The 22,572-nt window shown below is 42.1% G+C and overlaps 1 protein-coding gene across 1 annotated transcript in view; it reads left to right on the top strand.

Annotated features, from left to right (window-relative positions):
* Positions 1–314: 314 nt before the first annotated feature.
* Positions 315–22,572, top strand: part of arhgef40 (Rho guanine nucleotide exchange factor (GEF) 40) — a 55,949-nt gene continuing 33,691 nt past the window's right edge. Inside the window, exons 1-5 of the mRNA XM_034164194.1 lie at positions 315–671; positions 10,242–10,331; positions 15,593–15,700; positions 19,465–19,750; positions 21,286–22,510. Of these exons, the coding sequence (XP_034020085.1) occupies positions 669–671; positions 10,242–10,331; positions 15,593–15,700; positions 19,465–19,750; positions 21,286–22,510 (1,712 nt within the window). The 5' untranslated portion in view covers positions 315–668. The remainder of the gene's footprint in view (positions 672–10,241; positions 10,332–15,592; positions 15,701–19,464; positions 19,751–21,285; positions 22,511–22,572) is intronic.

Below are 22,572 nucleotides of genomic sequence, written 5' to 3'. Positions count from 1 at the left end.
GATATGGTTAAGGTTTGGCATAAACAAAAGGCTGATTAATGAACACTACTTACTGCAGTGCAGTTTTTTAGATAGCCTTATCTAAGTCACAACGCACACCCACCCCCCACCCCCACCCCCAAATGAACTAAATCTACATCTGAACTACATTTAACAGTAAATGGTCAACAAAAATGCACTTTGTCCTGTATGACTGACTACTTTAAGATCAACTGTAAATCTACAATTTTCTTCCACTGAGAGAAGACAACATGTAATTTCATTAATAAAAATAGACCGTTTTTACTCAGGCATGGGTGGGGTAACGGCTTTTCATTGTCTATTCATTTATGTCTGGAGGTTAAAAACGGAAAGTTTGAGCGCAGTGAGGGACTGTGGGGCTCTTGTTAGGTGAGAGGAGTAGAGGAGGGAGGGTGGTAGGAGTGAGTAAGGGGGGAATGCAGCTTGGACATTCCCAGGCTGGGAAACAGCAGTGAGCGTGGAGCAGAGGAGAGAAAGACGGGCTGAAAGAAGGACAAGAAGAACGCTTGAAGGAGGAAGTAATGACATTAAAGTGTCAGGAAGTGTGCAGCAACTCCACATGAGCGGAGAAATTCTGTACAGAGAATGCAAAGAGGAAGCAAATGCAGGAAAGGAGCGGGACTAGGTAGGAATTCCTGACTGAAGTCATGGTAAGTCCCCTGTTTTGGGACCATTTGAAAGCAGTGTGTGGAAAATCCACAACGGCTACTTTTCTTGTTGAATATACAGATTGCACTCTGATAAAGAGGACGAAAAGTCAAACTACTACTGAGTTCATTTCTTGGCAGAATCATAACCTTTTTCTGTTGACCAACATGATATTATGGTCAGTTTGTTCCCTCAAGGATTAGTATATTTCTTCGCATTTGCATCCAGATTCTGTAATGATTCAAATTTGCTGTGTTTATGTTTTCTACATGTCAGCTTATGTTGGGTGATGCTGATTCTTGTGGTTGACCTGGAGAAAGATTCGGGAGCTCCATGGTTTTGTTCACCATCGCCACCCATGCAGGACCTGATCAATGTCAGACACGCTGACAAAGCAAGCTGGCACATTCTAGAAATAAATAAAATAAAATGTTGGGTAATGAGAGCATTCTTTACGGTGGATCGGGTGGCGTAGTCTGGCAGAGAAAGGGTGAGCTGGAGTGAAAAAAAAGAGTGGAATAAAAGAGGAGAGTGGGTTTACTTTTTTTATTTTAGGAGACTTGGACAGTGGCGATGGTGGTTTCGGTGATGCCGCATTTTCCACATTGAATGTGGAAGAAAAGGGAAGTGAGGGAGGGGAAAAAGGAGGGCAAGATGCAAACAAGGTATGGTATGGACTTTCAAGAAGGGAGAACATGTTCTGCTGTAGAGTTTCAACTTTCATAATACCCACAAAGGCGCACAGAGTGATGGGAAATCGCGCACACAAAGAACAAATTCACAGAAACGCATCAGAGTATGAACAGGTAAACCAGCGCTCCATCATGAGGATCTATGCCCCAGTCTCTAAAACAGATGGTGCACATCTATTTGCCAAGTGTGCACCTGAGCACACGCTGCTATTTCAGCAACTGAAACTATCACCACAAACCAGGGCAGAAAGGGGCGGGATTATTACACCACATTATTTATGGGTGTTTTGGAGGCATATCATTAAATCAACCAATCAGAGAGCCCCCAGTCATTCCCTTCAAACCAGGTATGGAGGTGCCTTCTGGAGAGGAAACAGTTTCTCGCATCATGTTCGCAGAAAAAAAAAAAAAAAAAAAAAAGAAAAAAAAAAAAAGAGAGAGAGATGTGCATACTGTGTCCTTTACCAATAACCTTGAATTTAAAAATACATTAAATGCAGATCCATATATTTTCTCACAGACACTAGGGTTCCTACTGCCTCAGCAACGACTGATTTGAATTTTATAATGTCAGACAGAAAGAAACTTAAGAACAACATTACAACAATCAAAAATGTAGACATTAAATATATAAATGGCTGAGGGTTCGAGACAAAAGGCAATTTTCATTCAATTTACACTTCTGTCATCACGTAAGTTATGTCTCACCGCTGAACATGTCGCTGAGAGTTCCTGCAACACATAAGAGATTTGTTGGTTCCGCTATTTCACTTTGGGTGGCGTTACGACGGGCTTTCAGTGAATTATATTTCAAAATAAAAACAATACATATTGCCATTTATTTTGAAATTTTTCATTGCAATGTCAGAAGAAAGTATGAAAAAATTTGTACTTTCCATGTGTTGGCATTTTCAAGACTTTTGAAAGACTGATTTAAGTCATTTCAAGACCAATAAAGGGCTTATTTTTAGATCAACAAATTCAATGCCTTTTAAGACTTTTTAAGGCTCTGAGGGAACCCTCGACACAGATGCACTTATGTAACAGATGTCCTTTGTCCTGAAAATCTGGTGGACTGTATTGCCACTTTTTCGCTCTGGTACATTCTTATTTTTAAATTATCCCAGTCCTCCAACCTGGCAGGAGACCAAATCAATCCCAAAGTCTCTGACGGCACATAGCAGCACACTGTATCGGTTATAACCCACAAAAGCAACACACTGTATTGGTTTTAACCCATGAGACATCACAAACAGGTGGAGATAACAGCATCAGAACAAACCCGACAGTCAGCTGTATTGCCAATTACAGGAATTTGTCCTAATATGAGCTTCCTGTGATTAGAAGTGGTGAAAGTAGATGAGTTTAAATATTTGGGGTCAACTGTTCAAAGTAATGTAGAGTGTGGTAGAGAGGTGAAGAAGAGAGTACAGGCAGGGTGGAGTGGGTGGAGAAAGGTGGCAGGAGTGATTTGTGACCGAAGAATATTAGCAAGAGTGAAGGGGAAAGTTTACAAAACAGTAGTGAGACCAGCTATGTTGTATGGTTTAGAGACAGCGGCACTAACAAAAAGACAGGAGGCAGAGCTGGAGGTGGCAGAGCTGAAGATGTTGAGATTCTCTTTGGGAGTGACAAGAATGGACAAGATTAGGAATGAACATATCAGAGGGACAGCTCAGGTGGGACGGTTTGGAGACAAAGTCAGAGAGGTGAGATTAAGATGGTTTGGACATGTGCAGAGGAGGAACCCAGGGTATATAGGGAGAAGGATTCTGAGGATGGAGCCACCAGGCAGGAGGAGAAGAGGGAGACCAAAGAGGAGGTTCATGGATGTGCTGAGGGAGGACATGCAGGTGGTTGGTGTTACAGAGGAAGATACAGAGGACAGGGTGAGATGGAAACGATTGATCTGCTGTGGCGACCCCTAACGGGAACAGACGAAAGACAAAAAAGAAGAAGATGAGCTTCCTATGATTGTCATGACAGAATGACACATACAGTACGTGGACACAGGGATGGCAGCTTATCAACACTGACCTTGACTCACGTTTTTCTGTGCATTTCACCATTTTCTGCATATTATATTAGCCAAATATCATCCAGCATGAAAGAGAGACCTTGAAATTACATCAAATCAAATCAATTTTATTTATATAGCGCCAAATCACAACCATCCTGACCGTTCTGTGTCCTGTAATCAAACTATAATGTTGTAGTTACATGACAAACTTGAACAAATCTATGATGTAGCCTGGCATCAACTTTAAATTGTACTACCCCAAAACAGGAAAAGGTTCAGAAGGTAAGGAAAATAAATAAATCCCTAAAAAAAAATAAATAAATAAATAAATAAAATTAAAAAAAATAAAATGCAGTGATTCTTTCATTGTAGATAGTCTAAACCCAAAATACTTCATGTTTTGTGTGCTCAACCTTATTTTATTTGTGAATACAGGCAGGCCAGTTCAGTATCTGTACCATCTTCTCTCACAGCCATGTCTTTGTATGCAGAATGTGGTTTTGCACTGTTGCTGAAAAACACATGGGCATCCCTGGAAAAGATGTAGTCTTTAAAGCAACATACATCACTAACTCACACTTTAACTATTAGAGAAAAAATTACTCATAACCATCCCAAAGACGTATCGTTATCTTTGGCTGCTTTCAGTGATGCCGGTATTTGGTTAGACTCTTTCTCTCCGATTGTTCTGTCTGAGTTATTTTCTTTAGTTACTTCATCCAAACCATCAACATGTTTATTAGACCCCATTCCTACCAGGCTGCTCAAGGAAGCCCTACCATTATTTAATGCTTCGATCTTAAATATGATGAATCTATCTTTGTTAGTAGGCTATGTACCACAGGCTTTTAAGGTGGCAGTAATTAAACCATTACTTAAAAAGCCATCACTTGACCCAGCTATCTTAGCTAATTATAGGCCAATCTCCAACCTTCCTTTTCTCTCAAAAATTCTTGAAAGGGTAGTTGTAAAACAGCTAACTGATCATCTGCAGAGGAATGGTCTATTTGAAGAGTTTCAGTCAGGTTTTAGAATTCATCATAGTACAGAAACAGCATTAGTGAAGGTTACAAATGATCTTCTTATGGCCTCGGACAGTGGACTCATCTCTGTGCTTGTTCTGTTAGACCTCAGTGCTGCTTTTGATACTGTTGACCATAAAATTTTATTACAGAGATTAGAGCATGCCATGGGTATTAAAGGCACTGCGCTGCGGTGGTTTGAATCATATTTGTCTAATAGATTACAATTTGTTCATGTAAATGGGGAATCTTCTTCACAGACTAAAGTTAATTATGGAGTTCCACAAGGTTCTGTGCTAGGACCAATTTTATTCACTTTATACATGCTTCCCTTAGGCAGTATTATTAGACGGTATTGCTTAAATTTTCATTGTTACGCAGATGATACCCAGCTTTATCTATCCATGAAGCCAGAGGACACACACCAATTAGCTAAACTGCAGGATTGTCTTACAGACATAAAGACATGGATGACCTCTAATTTCCTGCTTTTAAACTCAGATAAAACTGAAGTTATTGTACTTGGCCCCACAAATCTTAGAAACATGGTGTCTAACCAGATCCTTACTCTGGATGGCATTACCCTGACCTCTAGTAATACTGTGAGAAATCTTGGAGTCATTTTTGATCAGGATATGTCATTCAAAGCGCATATTAAACAAATATGTAGGACTGCTTTTTTGCATTTACGCAATATCTCTAAAATCAGAAAGGTCTTGTCTCAGAGTGATGCTGAAAAACTAATTCATGCATTTATTTCCTCTAGGCTGGACTATTGTAATTCATTATTATCAGGTTGTCCTAAAAGTTCCCTGAAAAGCCTTCAGTTAATTCAAAATGCTGCAGCTAGAGTACTAACGGGGACTAGAAGGAGAGAGCATATCTCACCCATATTGACCTCTCTTCATTGGCTTCCTGTTAATTCTAGAATAGAATTTAAAATTCTTCTTCTTACTTATAAGGTTTTGAATAATCAGGTCCCATCTTATCTTAGGGACCTCGTAGTACCATATCACCCCAATAGAGCGCTTCGCTCTCAGACTGCAGGCTTACTTGTAGTTCCTAGGGTTTGTAAGAGTAGAATGGGAGGCAGAGCCTTCAGCTTTCAGGCTCCTCTCCTGTGGAACCAGCTCCCAATTCAGATCAGGGAGACAGACACCCTCTCTACTTTTAAGATTAGGCTTAAAACTTTCCTTTTTGCTAAAGCTTATAGTTAGGGCTGGATCAGGTGACCCTGAACCATCCCTTAGTTATGCTGCTATAGACGTAGACTGCTGGGGGGTTCCCATGATGCACTGTTTCTTTCTCTTTTTGCTCTGTATGCACCACTCTGCATTTAATCATTAGTGATCGATCTCTGCTCCCCTCCACAGCATGTCTTTTTCCTGGTTCTCTCCCTCAGCCCCAACCAGTCCCAGCAGAAGACTGCCCCTCCCTGAGCCTGGTTCTGCTGGAGGTTTCTTCCTGTTAAAAGGGAGTTTTTCCGTCCCACTGTAGCCAAGTGCTTGCTCACAGGGGGTCGTTTTGACCGTTGGGGTTTTACATAATTATTGTATGGCCTTGCCTTACAATATAAAGCGCCTTGGGGCAACTGTTTGTTGTGATTTGGCGCTATATAAAAAATTGATTGATTGATTGATTGACATTAATGCTGCCATCACAAAAGTGTAAATTACTTTTAGCAAGGCCACTGACACAAACCCATGCCAAGACAGAACCCAACTGGCAACTGCCAAGACAAGCGACGGCCACATGACGGGAGTGTGACGTAGGTTGATTTCTGGTTGTATTTGTAGTCAGTTACAACAAAATTCATCACTGTCATTTTTTATGTATATTTCAGCAGATATATCACCATTATAACTTTTTTACTTCAGTATCATATCAGCTCCCCCCAAAAATCCTTATTGGCCAGGCTCTACTTTGAAGACATGGAATTCATTGTCCCCCTCCCCCTGCCAAAAAAATTTGAAGTTCCCTCTTTTCCTTGTCTGGTTCTTGATGTCTTCTCTCTTCCATTCTTCTGTCTGCTTTTATTTTACTTTTCCTTGTAGCCATATCATCTTCATCACCCACCACAACTTCTTTTTCTTCCTTTCCCTTTCCTTCTCTCTCACAGTCCCAGTTCTGTGGGGATCTACATCTGGTTTTTATCATGGTTGCTGCTGTTCGTTTCCCATCGATCTCTCTCACTGGTCAGCCTCCTCTCCCTCCTCCTCCATTTTCTTCTCCTTTTCTCTAGCCAACTTTCACTCTTGTGTCTCTTTCAGGGCTTCTCTGAGAGTACCTTTTGCTCACACTCTCCACTGTCATTCTTAATTTATTCACTCTTGTGAGTAAAGCACATACTGCCAGCTGCTGAAAGTCAGTTCGCTCTTTCTTGCCTTATATTTTCACACGCTAAGCGAGTAAGCGTCTGGAAGACACTGCTGCTTTTCTGCTTCACTCAGTGTACAGCCTGCCTGACATACTTGACCTCGACCCTGACATCACCCCGAGGAATGCTTCATGTGAGCATTTTGTCTGCAACATTTCAAAGCGATTTTAAACTCACTTCAGCATAATTTGCCATGATGCACTGAGGCAACAAAGGCTTCAAAATATTTGCTTGAGTACTCTGAAAAAATATCTTATGCTAATATCAACTTTGACAGGCAAATCTCCATTAACACGTTATGATGAGACATCTCCATTAATTAGACAAGCACTGTTTGTACTCTAATACAATTAGCCATGACACTTGTTTGGTTAAACCCAAAACTTGAAGTCGGAACACATTCTCATCCCAAGGCATCCGCGGAGCGATACTTTTAGACATTTTACCACATTTGAAGGTGATGATATTCTTACAAGTCTACATAGACGGGCTCAAGAATTTTACTTTCTTATAACAGCCTGAAGCAATGATTTCCTTTTCATTAACTGCTCTGTTGGCTACGGTTATGGTTATGGTTATGGCGAGAGATGGGAAGGATTATCAGATGCACTTCTGCCGATGCATAAAATTAATACCTGCAGATCTCTATAAAGACATGGAACAATATCAAGAGTGATCAAATGTCAATTGTTTTATTATGACTGTCCTGAGATGAAAATGTGCTGTCAGTCTGTCATTTCAGTTAAATAATATTTGAAGGATTTTTCTGACAATCCACAAGATTATTTAGTAATTTACAGAGCAAGCAAGGATGATGTCTCTGTTCCAAAAAAATGCATTTGTAATAATCATCACTCTGTACAGACCAGTGAAGCAAGTTTTAAAAAGAAGTGAAATTTATAGTCCAGTCAGTGCATCAAAGTTACACCACATAAATGTATACTTCTAATCTGGAATAATGTCAACACTGAATGAATTATGTAGCGAGAGTCAAATGAACAAGTGAAATACTGCAGATCTGGATGAGGATTCTGATCGCCTGCTGTGAAATGTGGATTCAAACAGGGGTGGTGTCAAGTTGATGTAACAAACACAGGCACAGAGATGAAATGATGACATTTATGTCCATGTCAAATTCAAGAACTGTATGGCCATGATGCAGGCATGTATTATTAGAGTGTCTCAAGTCTGCTGGGGTGGCTTTTAGAGGGCCTTAGCCAGAGAAGAACCCTCCTGGTGGGCTTTTAAGTAGACTCAGTGTCTTCACTCATAATAGAGTTGGAACACATATATACATCAGACACTCTTATCCAAGTTCCATCTTTTAGCACTTAGTGGAGCATCAAGAGGAATTTCAGCCATAATCTAGCTCATCTGAATTAATTGGCCAATTACATCTGATCTCAAACTTGTTTACTGATTGTTTTGGTCTTCCTTTGACTGTTTGGTTGCATTTTAAAGCTTTTTGGATAACTTTAGTCACTTGTGAAATCCCTTTATCCATACTTTCCTGTTTGATGTAGTCATTCAATCCTCCTTTGTGGCAACAACAAACTTTACTCTGTACACAAAATTATTTTCAAACACTACAGATTATCTGTCGTCTTCCATGAACCAGGAGCTCATTCCCCCCTGGCCTCCGCTCATTAGCCACTCTTCTCTTTTTCCGTACAGTCTGCTCTCTCATTCTGAGGTTTCCTACCATCATTTGGGTTCTTGTAGCTTTTCAAAACAATATGCTTTTTGTTGAAGAGAATCCCAACATAATTGTTGTCAGATGACATTTCAAAAGTCGGACTGAGGTGAAAAATGTTGGGGGAAACAGTCAGGAGGAGATGAAACTCGGGAAAAGAGAGAGAGGGAGAGAGAGAAACAGATGGGAGGTTGAAGAGGAAATGTAGAGGGAGGGAGAGAAAAAGGCTGGAAAAAAGGGGAAAAAAAAAATCACAGGTTTCCATGCCAACAGGCCATGTCGAAAAATAAACAGTGTGCTGTGCGCTTTGCTCCGTCACCCTCCACCTCACAGGCAGGCTTTGTGTTATATTGTGTATGTGCATGCACATTCATGTAATGCGAGTGTGAGAAAGCTGCAGTGGTTCAAAATCTTTTGTTCAGGAGGTTCTTACATTTACTGGACCTTGGAGGAAAATGTTCGACACACCCCAGACAGGAAGTTGGAAGGAGAGCGTGCACGTGTGCGTCAGTGCCACCTGGGCGCGAGAAGTCATTTGACGAATGCAAAAAGACACTGCAGTTAATCCTGTGCAGGAATCTGCCAGTTGCGATGGAACGACTCTTTACAAATTAATTGTTTGAATGAATCAAAAGATCAGTTTTCTAGATTAGAGTCTCCAATTGTCTCCCTCTTTGTTTTGACTGATCTTGAGTCACGCCTTCATTTAATTCAGAATCAGGCTGAAACAACCGATTTGACTCCTTGTTCATTTACAGTCACACAGAGCTAAGCTGGCTTTTTATGCAGGGAGCAGACAGCACTGAGGCACGATAACAAATAATGAACTAAAGCATTGAGTAGCAGGAAGTTGCAGTGAACAATGAACTAAAGGAACAGTCCCAAGCAGCAGGAAGTTGCAGTACATGATGAATGAAGGGAACAGTCCCAAGCAGCAGGAAGTTGAAGTAAATGATGAATTAAAGGAACAGTCCCAAGCAGCAAAAAGTTGCAGTGACTGATGAATTAAAAGAACAGTCCAGAGTAGCAGGAAGTTGCAGTGAACAATGAACTAAAGAAACAGTCCCAAGCAGCAGGAAGTTGCAGTAAATGATGAATGAAAGGAACAGTCCCAAGCAGCAGGAAGTTGAAGTAAATGATGAATTAAAGGAACAGTCCCAAGCAGCAGAAAGTTGCATTGAATGATGAATTAAAAGAACAGTCCTGAGCAGCAGGAAGTTGCAGTGATTGATAAATGAAATGAACAGTCCCAAATAAAAGGAAGCTGTAACAAACAATCAACTGTACCGGGTAGCAGGAATTTGCATTTGACAATGAATTAGAGGAACTGCACCGGGCAACAGGAATTTGTAATGAACAGTGAACTAAAGGAACTGCTCTGAGGAGAAGCAGTAACAATGAGCAATAAACAAAGTGAACCACACCGAGCAGCAGTAATTCAGAATGAATGGTGGACTCTACGAATTCAAACAAGTAGCAGGAAGTAGCAGTGAATGACAAACTAAATGGACAGCTCCATAGAACAGGAAAATGCAGTGAACAATGAACTAAATTAAGGAAAAAGAAACAGTTATGTAACATAAAGAAGTGAATTGAATGAACTGAAAAACAGATTGTTGTGTCAGGGAGTCGTGACAAATGAGGTGACTTGCATGCATGTGGTGAAGTATAGACATAACACGGAAATCACAGTAAAGGCCACACTAATCTAGTGTCATCACTATTTCAATATTACTGATCAACCCTTCCCTCTCTCCCTCTCTCTCAGGCTTCAGAGGCAATGGAGGACTGTGTGCAGGGGGCGCTCTCATCTCTTTATCCTCCATTTGAGAGCACAGCGCCTCCTCTCCTCTCCCAGGTAGAACTTATGAGCACGCTTTTTTGTCAACAACTTATAAAGTAGAAGTCGAAGCATCCTGCTGTTCAACCTAAAGAAAGGCAAATTTATTTATATATCATATTCTGAAGGTACTGCACTTGTTTAATTGTTGACAACTTCAGAAAAGGGTATTGCAACAATTCAATAAGTTCAAAAAGAAAAAAAAAACCCATGTAGCAGGTTTTCCAGGTTGGAATAAGCTCGAAGAGATGGAAGTATGCTCTGGAGAGAAGAGGAATGGAAGTCAGCAGGAACAAGATGAAGTACATGTGTATGAATGGGGCGGGGGGAGCATGAAGGAATGGTGAGGTTGCAAGGATTATGGATGAAGAGAGATTAGTTTAAATTCTTTGGGTAAACTCTTCAAAGGTTAACAGAGAGTGTGGTAAATCAAATCAAATCAATTTTATTTATATAGCTCCAAATCACAACAAACAGTTGCCCCAAGGAGCTTTATATTGTAAGGCAAGGCCATACAATAATTACGGAAAAACCCCAACGGTCAAAACAACCCCCTGTGAGCAAGCACTTGGCAACAGTGGGAAGGAAAAACTCCCTTTTAACAGTAAGAAACCTCCAGCAGAACCAGGCTCAGGGAGGGGCAGTCTTCTGCTGGGACTGGTTGGGGCTGAGGGAGAGAACCAGGAAAAAGACATGCTGTGGAGGGGAGCAGAGATCAATCACTAATGATTAAATGCAGAGTGGTGCATACAGAGCAAAAAGAGAAAGAAACACTCAGTGCATCATGGGAACCCCCCAGCAGTCTACGTCTATAGCAGCATAACTAAGGGATGGTTCAGGGTCACCTGATCCAGCCCTAACTATAAGCTTTAGCAAAAAGGAAAGTTTTAAGCCTAATCTTAAAACTAGAGAGGGTGTCTGTCTCCCTGATCTGAATTGGGAGCTGGTTCCACAGGAGAGGAGCCTGAAAGCTGAAGGCTCTGCCTCCCATTCTACTCTTACAAACCCTAGGAACTACAAGTAAGCCTGCAGTCTGAGAGCGAAGCGCTCTATTGGGGTGATATGGTACTATGAGGTCCCTAAGATAAGATGGGACCTGATTATTCAAAACCTTATAAGTAAGAAGAAGAATTTTAAATTCTATTCTAGAATTAACAGGAAGCCAATGAAGAGAGGCCAATATGGGTGAGATATGCTCTCTCCTTCCAGTCCCTGTCAGTACTCTAGCTGCAGCATTTTGAATTAACTGAAGGCTTTTCAGGGAACGTTTAGGACAACCTGATAAAGAGGAGAAGATGAGAGTGTAGGCATGGTGGAGTGGGTGGAGACAGGTAACAGGAGATATTAGTGATAGAAGGACATCTGTAAGAGTTAAAGGCCTGAAGGCTGCTGGGAGTTCAAGCTATCAAGAGAAAGAGTCTAAGGATGGAGCCATCAGATAAGAGGAGAAACAGAAGGCCATGGCCAGGTTTATGGAAGTGGCAGGTGTTTTGTGTGACAGAAGAAGATGCTGACAACACGGTGAGGTGAAGACGGATGACCTGTTGCGACATCCCCTAACAGGAGCGTCCAAAAGAAGAAGATAATGTTTGCTGAGTGTGGAACAACATGATGAATACGGACTACATTACAACAATTAAACTTACACTTGCCTCTGGGGATCCATGGGCTCTAGATTGGGTCGTGTTTATAAAATAGGTAGCTGACAGTTTTCAAGGGCCATAATAAATTACGTAAAGTTTCTATAATAAGTTGGAATGTTTTTAGAACCTCAGACCAACAGTTTTTAGAAGAAGAACTTAACCCTTTTATTTCCTTTTAATTATGTAATTTTTAATGTTAATTTACTGTCTTAATGTATTTATAAATTGGTTAGGCTCTTGTTATATACACACACTATTATTACTATTATTATTTTATTGTTACTTATATTTTGTCATTTGATTTTCAAATGGACCACAATGGAAATAAGTGTTTTCACTTCGTGTCATCCATGTATATTTAACATATTTACAGTTACGAGGTCTGTTAGAAAAGTATCAGACCTTTTTATTTTTTGCAAAAAACCATATGGATTTGAATCACATGTGATTCCATCAGCCAAGCTTGAACCTTCGTGCACATGCGTGAGTTTTTTTCACACCTGTCGGTTGCGTCATTCACCTGTGAGCAGGCTGTGTGAGCAGTGGTCCACCCCTCTCATCGGATTTTTATTGCGAATAAAATGTCTGAGCGATTTGGAGCTTTGCTGCATCAAGTTTTTCCAGAAACTGTGAAAGACCTCCAGGTGGACACCATTCGGAAAATTCAGATGGCTTTCAGGGACGATTTTATGGGGATTACACAGATTAAGGAGTGCTCCAGCCGGTTTAAAGACCGCCCACAGCGGCTGAGAGCGCGGTGCACTCCAAGCGCCGATCGACAGGCTGAAACCCCGCTGAAACAACCAGATCATTTCCAACGTGAAGCTTTGTTGATCCAGGACGTCGTCTGACTTCCACAAAAAAGGCAGAAGGCGTGGACATCAGTACTTTTTTGGAACATTCCACTGTTACAGGAGTTTTTTTTCCATGGAAAGAGAAGCGGAGGAATGCGCCATGGAGCCGCTCATGGCGCGGGACAAAACCACCTCCGTGTTGGTCTCACAGGCCGGCTTTCAGATGGCTTTCGTTGGCTTTTCAGTTGTGTGACTATCCGAGAAATTGTGCATGAGCTGGACATGCCACAACATGTCCTGTGAGGCTTCATCATGGCGTTGCTTTGCGCCATGCGGCTCCGCCACGACGAGCGGAATTCCTCCGCACGTCTGTCTCAATGTGCCGAAAAAGTGCTGATGTCCACGTCTTCTGCAATTCCTGTGGTAGTCAGACGACGTCCCGGATCAACACAGCGTCCAGTTTGGAAATGAACGGCATATTCCACTGTTACAGGAGTCTTTGTCATGGAAAGAGGAGCGGAGGAATTCCGCGCGTCGCGGCAGAGTCGCAAGGCGCAAAGCAACGCCGTGATGAAGCCTCACAGGATATGTTGTGGCATGTCCAGCTCATGCACAATTTCTCGGATAGTCACACGACTGAAAAGCCAACGAAAGCCGTCTGAAAGCCATCTGAAAGCCGTCCTGTGAAACCAACACGGAGGTGGTTTTGTCCCGCGCCATGAGCGGCTCCGTGGCACATTCCTTCGCTTCTCTTTCCATGAAATAAACTCCTGTAACAGTGGAATGTGCCGAAAAAGTGCTGATGTCCACGCCTTCTGCCTTTTTTTGTGGAAGCCAGACGACGTCCCGGATCAACAAACCCTTCACGTTGGAAATGATCATCTGGTTGTTTCAGCGGGGTTCCAGCCTGTCGATCGGCGCTCGGAGTGCGCAGCGCTCTCAGCCACTGTGGGCGGTCTTTAAACCGGCTGGAGCACTCCTTAATCTGTGTAATCCCCATAAAATCGTCCCTGAAAGCCATCTGAATTTTCAGAATGGTGTCCACCTGGAGGTCTCTCACAGTTTCTGGAAAAATTTGATGCAGCAAAGCTCCAAATCGTTCAGACATTTTATTCGCAATAAAAATCTGACGAGAGGGGTGGACCACTGCTCACACAAAGCCTGCTCACAGACGAATGACGCAACCGACAGGTGTGAAAAAAACTCACGCATGCGCACAAAGGTTCAAGCTTGGCTGATGCAATCACATGTGATTCAAATCCATATGGTTTTTGCAAAGAATAAAAAGGTCCTATACTTTTCTAACAGACCTTGTATATTATGTACTTACATTGAGCTTACTAAATAAAATCACGCCTGCATGCACGCATACACGTGCAGATGCCATTGCGCTATTAATATACAGATGATTTACTGCCCTCTGCTGGAATGGAGTGTGAGTCCAGCATGTAATTATCAACGTCCACTGTTCAGTGTTGTTAGCTAACAGAGGTGGGACGAAGTCATTGTCAAGTTATTAATCTGCAATTCCCATGTCAAGTCTTATGTCAGCTTGCAAACAATTGGTGGTCATTATGACTAGACTTGTTGATTCATGACTTAAAAGGGACCTGATGGTGACTTCGTCCCACCTCTGTTAGCTAATATCCATAGTTTCTCCAAAAATATTAGTCCTATCAATGTTCTGTTTTGGCGACGTTCATCATTGAACCAAAATACATAAGCATACCAAACAGCAAATGTCAGCTCTCCACACTTTCTCCATGACTGAAGTTATACTCAGGCAATCATGCATACATGTACACAGACATCATTTCGCTTTAAATATATTGTGGAGAGCTGTGCAAAAAAACTAAAATCAAGTCAGGATTTTTTGTCTTTTCTGCACTCTGCCCCAAGCAGGTGCTTTTATTTTTACACACTCACAAACAGAGACAGTGGCGTAAGATAGCAAATGCACTACACTTCCCACTCATGGTAACAGCAACATGACACTTAACTAAATAAACCAATTGAACTACAAAAACACAATAAATCAATAACACTAACAACACTGTTAAACTAATATGAACCACAGTAACATTTAAAACCTCCAAACCCTGAACTCCCATGGTGCATTGCAGTACAATGTCCACTGTTGTTACCTAATATCATTAATCTCTCCAAAAATATAAATCCTACCAAATGACAAACGGCAGCTCTCCCCAGTTTCTCTGTGATCAAAGCCATACAGACACATGCATGCACACACAGGCCACATGGCTACTATAATATAGATATAGACCACTTAACATTTAAAAGCATCTCCATGAGAGCCGCGATGGAGCCGTTCTGCAAGTGATGCGCTGAGGGTGTACATATTCAGCAAAGAATCAGCAAAACTGATCGCTCAGCAACTTAATGTTTTCATGTTATTTGTTTTGTTCAAGTTGCCATGAGAATATCATAGGACTCCTTTGGCTATAAAGATGTAACTATGAAACCATGTACAACTCCCTTCCAAATATCTTTGTTGCAACTTAATGTGGATTCAGCAGAGCAGCCTTTGTGGTTACCACCCAACTGGGCCTGTGTGGATTCCTCCCCACTCCCCTGGTTCAACCTTTTTCCATGACACTGTATTTCAAAAACTTTAAAAGATAACAGAAACAAAAGTATTTGCTACCTTGTGACGCAAGCAGGAAACTCCATATTTGTCTCACAATACCTGATCTAGAAATATGTTTCCATTTTAACCCACTTTCCCAAAAGTCACAAGTCATGAGATTTTGAAGATAATGATGTTGAGTTCACTATCCTGCAGTCAAATCTACCCACATTCTGTGTTTTACTATTTGTCCAGGTATTCTCAGTCCTGGAGTCCACTTATCAACACGACAGTCTCCGCTACCTCCTGGACTACTTTGTCCCTGCTAAGCATCTTCTGCACAAACTCCAGCAGCATGCATGTGTGAGTTCCAGACACTGTGGAAAGAACGAACACACACACACACACACACACACACACACACACACACACACACACACACACACACACACACACACACACACACACACACACACACACACACACACACACACACACAAATGTTTAATCAGAAGCTCAATAAGCTGTCAGCAGTCAGAAGTCAAGACCTAAGAAATGTGTCAGGTGGAAAGTATTTGTCCTCTGTCTGTACCTCAGGGATTCGATTCCTGTGTCTGTGAATGTTGAGAGACTGTACTTCAAACACCAGTGCAGCCACATTGTGAATTTAATGAGTTTTACTTGAGGGGTAAAGCCGGGATTTTAGTGAACGGGATCCATCTGAGCAAAGATGAACAACATCAAATTTAATTGTTACTCCAGCGTGAGTGAGGACACAAGGACAAATTAAGCTGACACTCTGATCTTCAGAAAGGTTACAAACTTCCAAATCAACTGAACCTATCTTCACTTTTTAATTTCAATTCCACCAAGAACGTTGGATTCCAGACTTGTTTTAAACATCAAACTGTGCATGTGTTTGAGCTTCTAACGCCTATGTTTAGCTTTTGGTTGCAGACTCAATGGTGAAACTATTGGTGAAGACATGAATGTAGCACTCCAAATGAAAAATTAAGCCTACAGAATGGCAATTAAACTATGACTCTTATCCATAAGGGTCTGATCACAAATTATTTTCTCAGAACGAAAAGGTCAAATAATCTTGAATCATATCTTCAAGCCTGTGCACAATGCAACTCAAAACAAACTACTTATATTATTCAGGTGACTTCACACTTAAGTGTCACCTAATCACATATCTGTCAGCCACACCGTCTTTGTTTTGCTTATGTTGAAGAAATTCTAAAAAAATGAGGCCTCCGGCAATTTGTTTTTCTTTTGCCACAGTGAACTGAATTGTGACGCCACCTTGGCTGCTGTGATTGATGGACATCATGCAGCCAAGATAAAAATAACAGCTTTTATTTTATCTTTTCTTTTATTTCATTTAAATTTTTATTGGGATGACGTAGTCCTACATGAATGTGCTGACAAAGTGCATTTTGTATTTGGCCTTTACTGACAGCCTATGTTTAGTATTTAAAAAAATAAAACCAACTACCATCTTCAGAACGAATATCCTAGTCGTCGAATATTTGGGAACAGTCATACTCATCACACAATCTGACTTTGTACCAGAGAAAAAAGCTCATTCCAACTGTGTGATAGCAAGACACTTGAAGACAAACAACTCTTGCATTAAAAAGTAGTGCAGGTGACGGCTGTGCGAGGTGCGTCTCAAAACTCATCTGAAACAGCTGCATCTTAGGTGAGTGCTGCACAGTGATCAGTGAATATTCTTCACACACAGCAGATGCAGCAAGTGTTAAAGGACACAACAGTCAAATCAGAGTTCGTCCAACTGCCACAGCAACGTCCAACATTATGTCTGTTTTGCCCACTGATTCTCGCTCAAACCTTCTCTCTTTTCACTTGCATAAATTCAATACTCCAGATGGGCAGGTTTGCACTCCAGTTTTACAGGGTAAAATGACTGGCTGATTTCATGAGGCGCCCATGAACAATGAAGTGGATAAAACCCACCCTCTGTGACCACCTTGGCACTCAGTTTATAAGGCCATCTTAAGTGGTTTTGTGCTTTGCGTTTTCGGCCATGCAACATAGATCCTCAGGATAGGGTTCACTGAATTTTTAGCTAAAGTGCAAATCCAGTGTTTGCCTGAGTGTTTCTTTGAGATGGGAGGTGGGAGCTGAGGCGCCAATCAGCGTGCCTTAACTACGACTCTTCCACTGCTAATGGAAAGCTGACCGAAAACACAAGCATGTAGCAGTTATTAACCACACTGTGGAATGTTGGACGTCTTCTTAAACATTCTTGCTTGTAAAATTAGTCAGAATGGCAGCTGAAATTTGAGATTTACAAAGTAGACAACTGCAGGGGAAAAGAAAAAAAAAAACTTTCCTGGCTTACAAAGACTCACATGAAATATAAATGAAAGACAACTGGTTTTAATTTTCACTTGCATATTTAAAAGATATGTGTTTGTTTACACAGAACTATGCATGGAAATGATTGGAACAAATCTGAGCAAATGTGCATGGCCAACCTTAAGCGCAGCTAAAAAAAAAAGTGAGGGAAAAAACTGCACCAAGGCTCAGTCTGCATGGATATTATGATACGTCTCTTTCCAAGAGCCACGCAATGATAAACACGCTGTTTCGCTCAAGCTCACAGGCTCATGCACTTGCATTTTGTGCAAACTGTGTTTTCATTGTCACCAAGTGGAGTAGCCTGGGACAGGAGTTAGACTGTGAGTCACAACAATAATTCTTTCCACATGTGTGTTGCTGCTGTAAGTGCACTGGGAGAAAAACAGAGAAGCTGTGGGTGTGGGAGAGCAAAGGAGAGAATGAATATGGCTTCCATTCATCATTCCTGCATGCATACGTCTGAGGAAAAAAAAAAAAGAAGGGAGGTGTAAGACGCTGGAAGTCGCAGACTATAGTGGAGCGACTGAGAAATAGGAGGTGGGGGAAAAAAAGGAGTGCAGACAGGCTTATATGGGGGGACAAGTGGGAGGGGCATCAGAGGAGAGACAGAGGATTAGAGAATGGAGGGGTCTGATCATGAAGACCTTTAATGCAACGCTCTAAAGAGCTCAGTACGGTTGTGTGTGTGTCCAGCTTTAATTTCAAGTGTCACATATCTTGTCACATATCTTTCAGAGTCCAGATAAATAAACAAGGTTCAAACAGGCCTTCTCATGAGGGGAGCCACCAAGACACCCACAACAACACCAAAGGAGTGACACGTTTCAGTGGCTGTGATCACAGACAACATGCTTCACCACTCACATCAAATCGAGGCTTCAGTTTCATCAGAGGGACTCGGAAAAGTGCAGCCTAAATTTCATGTTTACTGACAGACAAATTTTTTCTTTCTGCAAGAAACAAAAACAGAATCAACAAAAACAGAGAGAAGCACAAAGGGAAGAAGTAATAGAAAGCCAGATATGTAGAAAGGGTAGGCTGAGCAGGGAATATAATTAGATCACATCCCTCGGGTTTGGAGGGTACAGAAGAGGAAGTCAATGTTCTGGACAGGATTATACATCAGACTGTGAGACTGGGACAAAACTCTGGCACAGAACTGAACTGCGCCTTGGATTCCAAGTCCACTGCATGAATTAAGATATATGGGAGGGCTTTGCTCATGGTTCGACTATTCCTTGAGAGATTTTAAGCATGATTCAGCCTCTCTCGGTCTGACACAAATACTTGGTGACTGTTTTTGTTGAGGTTAGAACCCCTCTGCTTCAACACTGGCTGGCTGTTGTGTCGATTCAGTCTCCTGCTTGTTCGCTGGCTGATTCACCCTGAGTGCACTCTGCAGCCATCTAGAATGTTCTTGTTGTGTCACACTAGCTAAGCGAGTTTACGCTTTTAGATAACCCTTTGTGGGACCACGTGTGTGCCATGAATGCAGTGTGGCCTTTATAGCAGTTTAACCTCAAGCTGAACTGCTGGAACACCGGTGTGGCATCACTTCTAGAAACTCTGCTCAGCTGACGAGCAGAACTCTCAGCATAAAAGTGCAGGCATGGCATACTGGATGTGAGAGCGCGACTATGTTTATTTATGTGAAGTAGGAATAGTTCGAGCAGCCAAGTGTTGTCAGTGTAAGCTCATTTCTGCTTGTGTTGTCGTCTTTGTTGTTTGCACCTCAGTCTCAGTACCTGGGCTGTCTGTTCCTTCACTCTGGCTGGCCCCTGTGCCTGGGGGAGAAAGTCGTCGTCCAGCTGTCTACCCTCGACTGGCGACTCCTGCGCAGTAATGACTTCTACCTGCAGGTGGTGCCCTTCTCAACACGCTGTCCTCGACTGGCCCTAAAATGTCTGGCCTCTGGGGGGCGCACTGTCCAGGAAATCTTAGTACTGGAGTCACAGCACCCCCTTGTGTTCACCACTGAGTGGCTACACAGCATCAACAAAGAACGAGGCCACAAACGAGAAGGTAATGAAAGGATATTCTTTACTCGATGCATTTCAATGTTTAAAAAAACGGATTATCCTGACAGGACAGGTTTTTTCACTTCAAGCTACAAAATTATTTTGACTGTATTTGGTGCAAGTTAAAGTTGGAGTCTCAACAGGGGCCATTACTGCAATAGTGAAATTAAAGTGACAAATTTATGAGTGGAAGGCAGTGATATACGGTGGAGACTAAAATAACCTTCAGACTTCACAGTCCTGATGCAGCTAAATAAAGTGACTAAAGGGAAAGTGAACATTTAAAGAGTTATAAAACATGCTATGTGTGTTGTAAAAGTTCTATTTTTGCACTTTGAAATCTCCAAAAAGCCCTTTAAACCTGTGATCACAGCATTATTGTCGACAGATGGTGACATTGGGTTTGACTGCTGCTTTCAAGCCAATCTGCACAGCTGATTGTGTTTGCGGTGGCATTGATGTGGGTTGAATTCCCGGAGACTCCATATTTCGGCTGCATAATAGCAAATCACAGATGATTCTGTTGGGATGAGGTATACAGGCGACATACTGCACCGTATTAAACACAACTCAACAATAAGTAAAAGACTTCTGAAAGACTGCGGACTCCTGACGAAATTATCTTCCACTGCGATGCTGATTTTCACTTTGATGACAACGACAGATCAGGATTGTGTCATGTGCAGCATGACTTTTAAAATAAGAGGTTTCTGTGAAAATACTCCATGACTTCATGGGCACCAGGTTAACTTCCATAAGTTGTCTTTCTGACAAAAATCACAGAGTGCAGCTGATTCAAAATGCTGCTACACAGACAGAACTTTACATTCTGCATCTGACTTTGTGGAAAACAAAGGAATTTCATCACCTGCTGCATATCATATTGAAAACAGGGCTGCATTGTGACGCATGATGGTCTATGTATATTTAGACTGCACCGCCATCACAAAGTCTGGGAAAAAATAATTACTTATCAAACTCACAGCTCAGCCAGACTCCAAAACCAACCCAACCAATAAATAGTTTTCTTTTTACATCCTTTGTCTTAACATCAAGCACCCAAAACCACCAACACATATGCACACACGTCTCACATACAAGTTATAAAGATTTTTAAAAATCATGTTTGCTTGAATTATACCATCTATCAGAACTAAATGCAACACCTTGTGCACAGAAAATGAAATGTTCTGAAATGTGACACACTAATAAGCAAATTCAGCACACACACAAAAATGGTAACCAGTGGACTATTCTTCACACGATGACACTACAGTCATCAGGACAAAAGTGGACTTCAGGGACAATCATTCAAAACTGGTCAAATGCCATTTTACAGTTTTCACAGTCATGTCACACTTTCTGTTTTGAAGACAAGCGTGTCCACAAAACACTGAACCAACATAAATATGATGCCACGGGGATGACAACCTGGATTTGGGGCCATTGTTCTGTGCTTGAACAAGTACGATGGCATTTACCTTAAAGGGTCATTCGAAGATATTCTTTTAATCGTGACTTCTTTTGTGTTTTACGCAGTTGGAGGAGGTCTCGACACTTGCCTGGTCAGTACGTGTGACGGCGTGGTACGGCTACCGTGGAAGGAGGTTGTCTACCCAAAATTCATCCACGACCCTTCGGAAGTGTTGGGCCTGATGTCGCACCATGAAGGCCCCATATCCAGTCGCCTGCCCAGTGAAGGGGGCAACAGCGTTGGAGGCTGGGGTGGCTCATCCTCTGGGGAACTGGACTCCTGGTCTTGGGATGAGGAGAAAGAGGAGGAGTTACCTCCTGATGGCTTGGACACTCAGCCTGCTCTACCACGACGAAGGCGCAGTGAAGACGGGCTGGGACGAACAGCAAGGTACCCTCAGATAGATGGTGAATATGTGGAGCTGCTGGAGCCTAGAGGAGGTCCTGATGGAGGTGTTGACACAAAGCAGAGATACTTGGAGATGCATGGTATCTGTAAGACCAAAACTCTGCCTCTGTGTAGGAGAGGTAAAGCCATTAAACTCCGGAAGGGGAAAGCCTGGGGTTATGGAAGATTAGATGGCTCAGGAAGCTTTCGCACTGTCCTTGGTGCCAAAAGAGACTTGGTGGCATCCAAGAGTAATACGCTACCTCCTCAAGAACCACCTGCAGTCACTCAACCCATTAGAGGGAGGCGGTCTTACTCCTCTTCTGTCCATGACTCTGATGAAGGTGAAAAAAACAGCAGAGACTCCGAATATCTGGAAAACCCTAGGCTTTATTTTGATGGTCCCTTCAACGAGAGGAGGCCTGGGGTGGGAGGGGAGAGAGAGAGTAACAGCCCGGCCCAGCCATGCAGCCATGACCACAGAAATAAAGACTCTGAAAGCAGTGGCAGTTTGCTCATGAGTGAAATCCACAACTTGACAAATCACAAACTTGCGCATGTTACTGAAGGCCACTCAGACCATGGACTTCATTCAGACTCTGTTTTTGAGGACACAGACAAACCACTGGGTGGAGACAGTGAGTCCACCACCCCAACATCAGACACACCACAGAGCTCCATTAATGCAGCTTCAACAGGTCCACAGATTACTAACAGTGGACCTGAAATGACAAGTTCTCAGCGGGAAAACACAAGTATAACTAGAAATTCTGCTAAAGACTCTGAACTCAGTGCCGGTTCATCACAGCAAAAGGCAACAGAAGAAATACAGGATGGAAAAACGGAAGACAGAGTCTGCCCCAGCGGAAAAGAAGTTAAAACAGCAGGATTCAGAGCGCCAAGGTACAGTAACTCCCAAAATCTATTGCAATTTCATGACTGTTTCTACACTTATAAGAATGTGC

Source organism: Thalassophryne amazonica, chromosome 23, assembly GCF_902500255.1.
Source record: "Thalassophryne amazonica chromosome 23, fThaAma1.1, whole genome shotgun sequence".
NCBI lineage: Eukaryota > Metazoa > Chordata > Actinopteri > Batrachoidiformes > Batrachoididae > Thalassophryne > Thalassophryne amazonica.
Note: the sequence above shows the minus strand (reverse complement) of the source record. Positions and strands in the feature narration are given on the sequence as shown.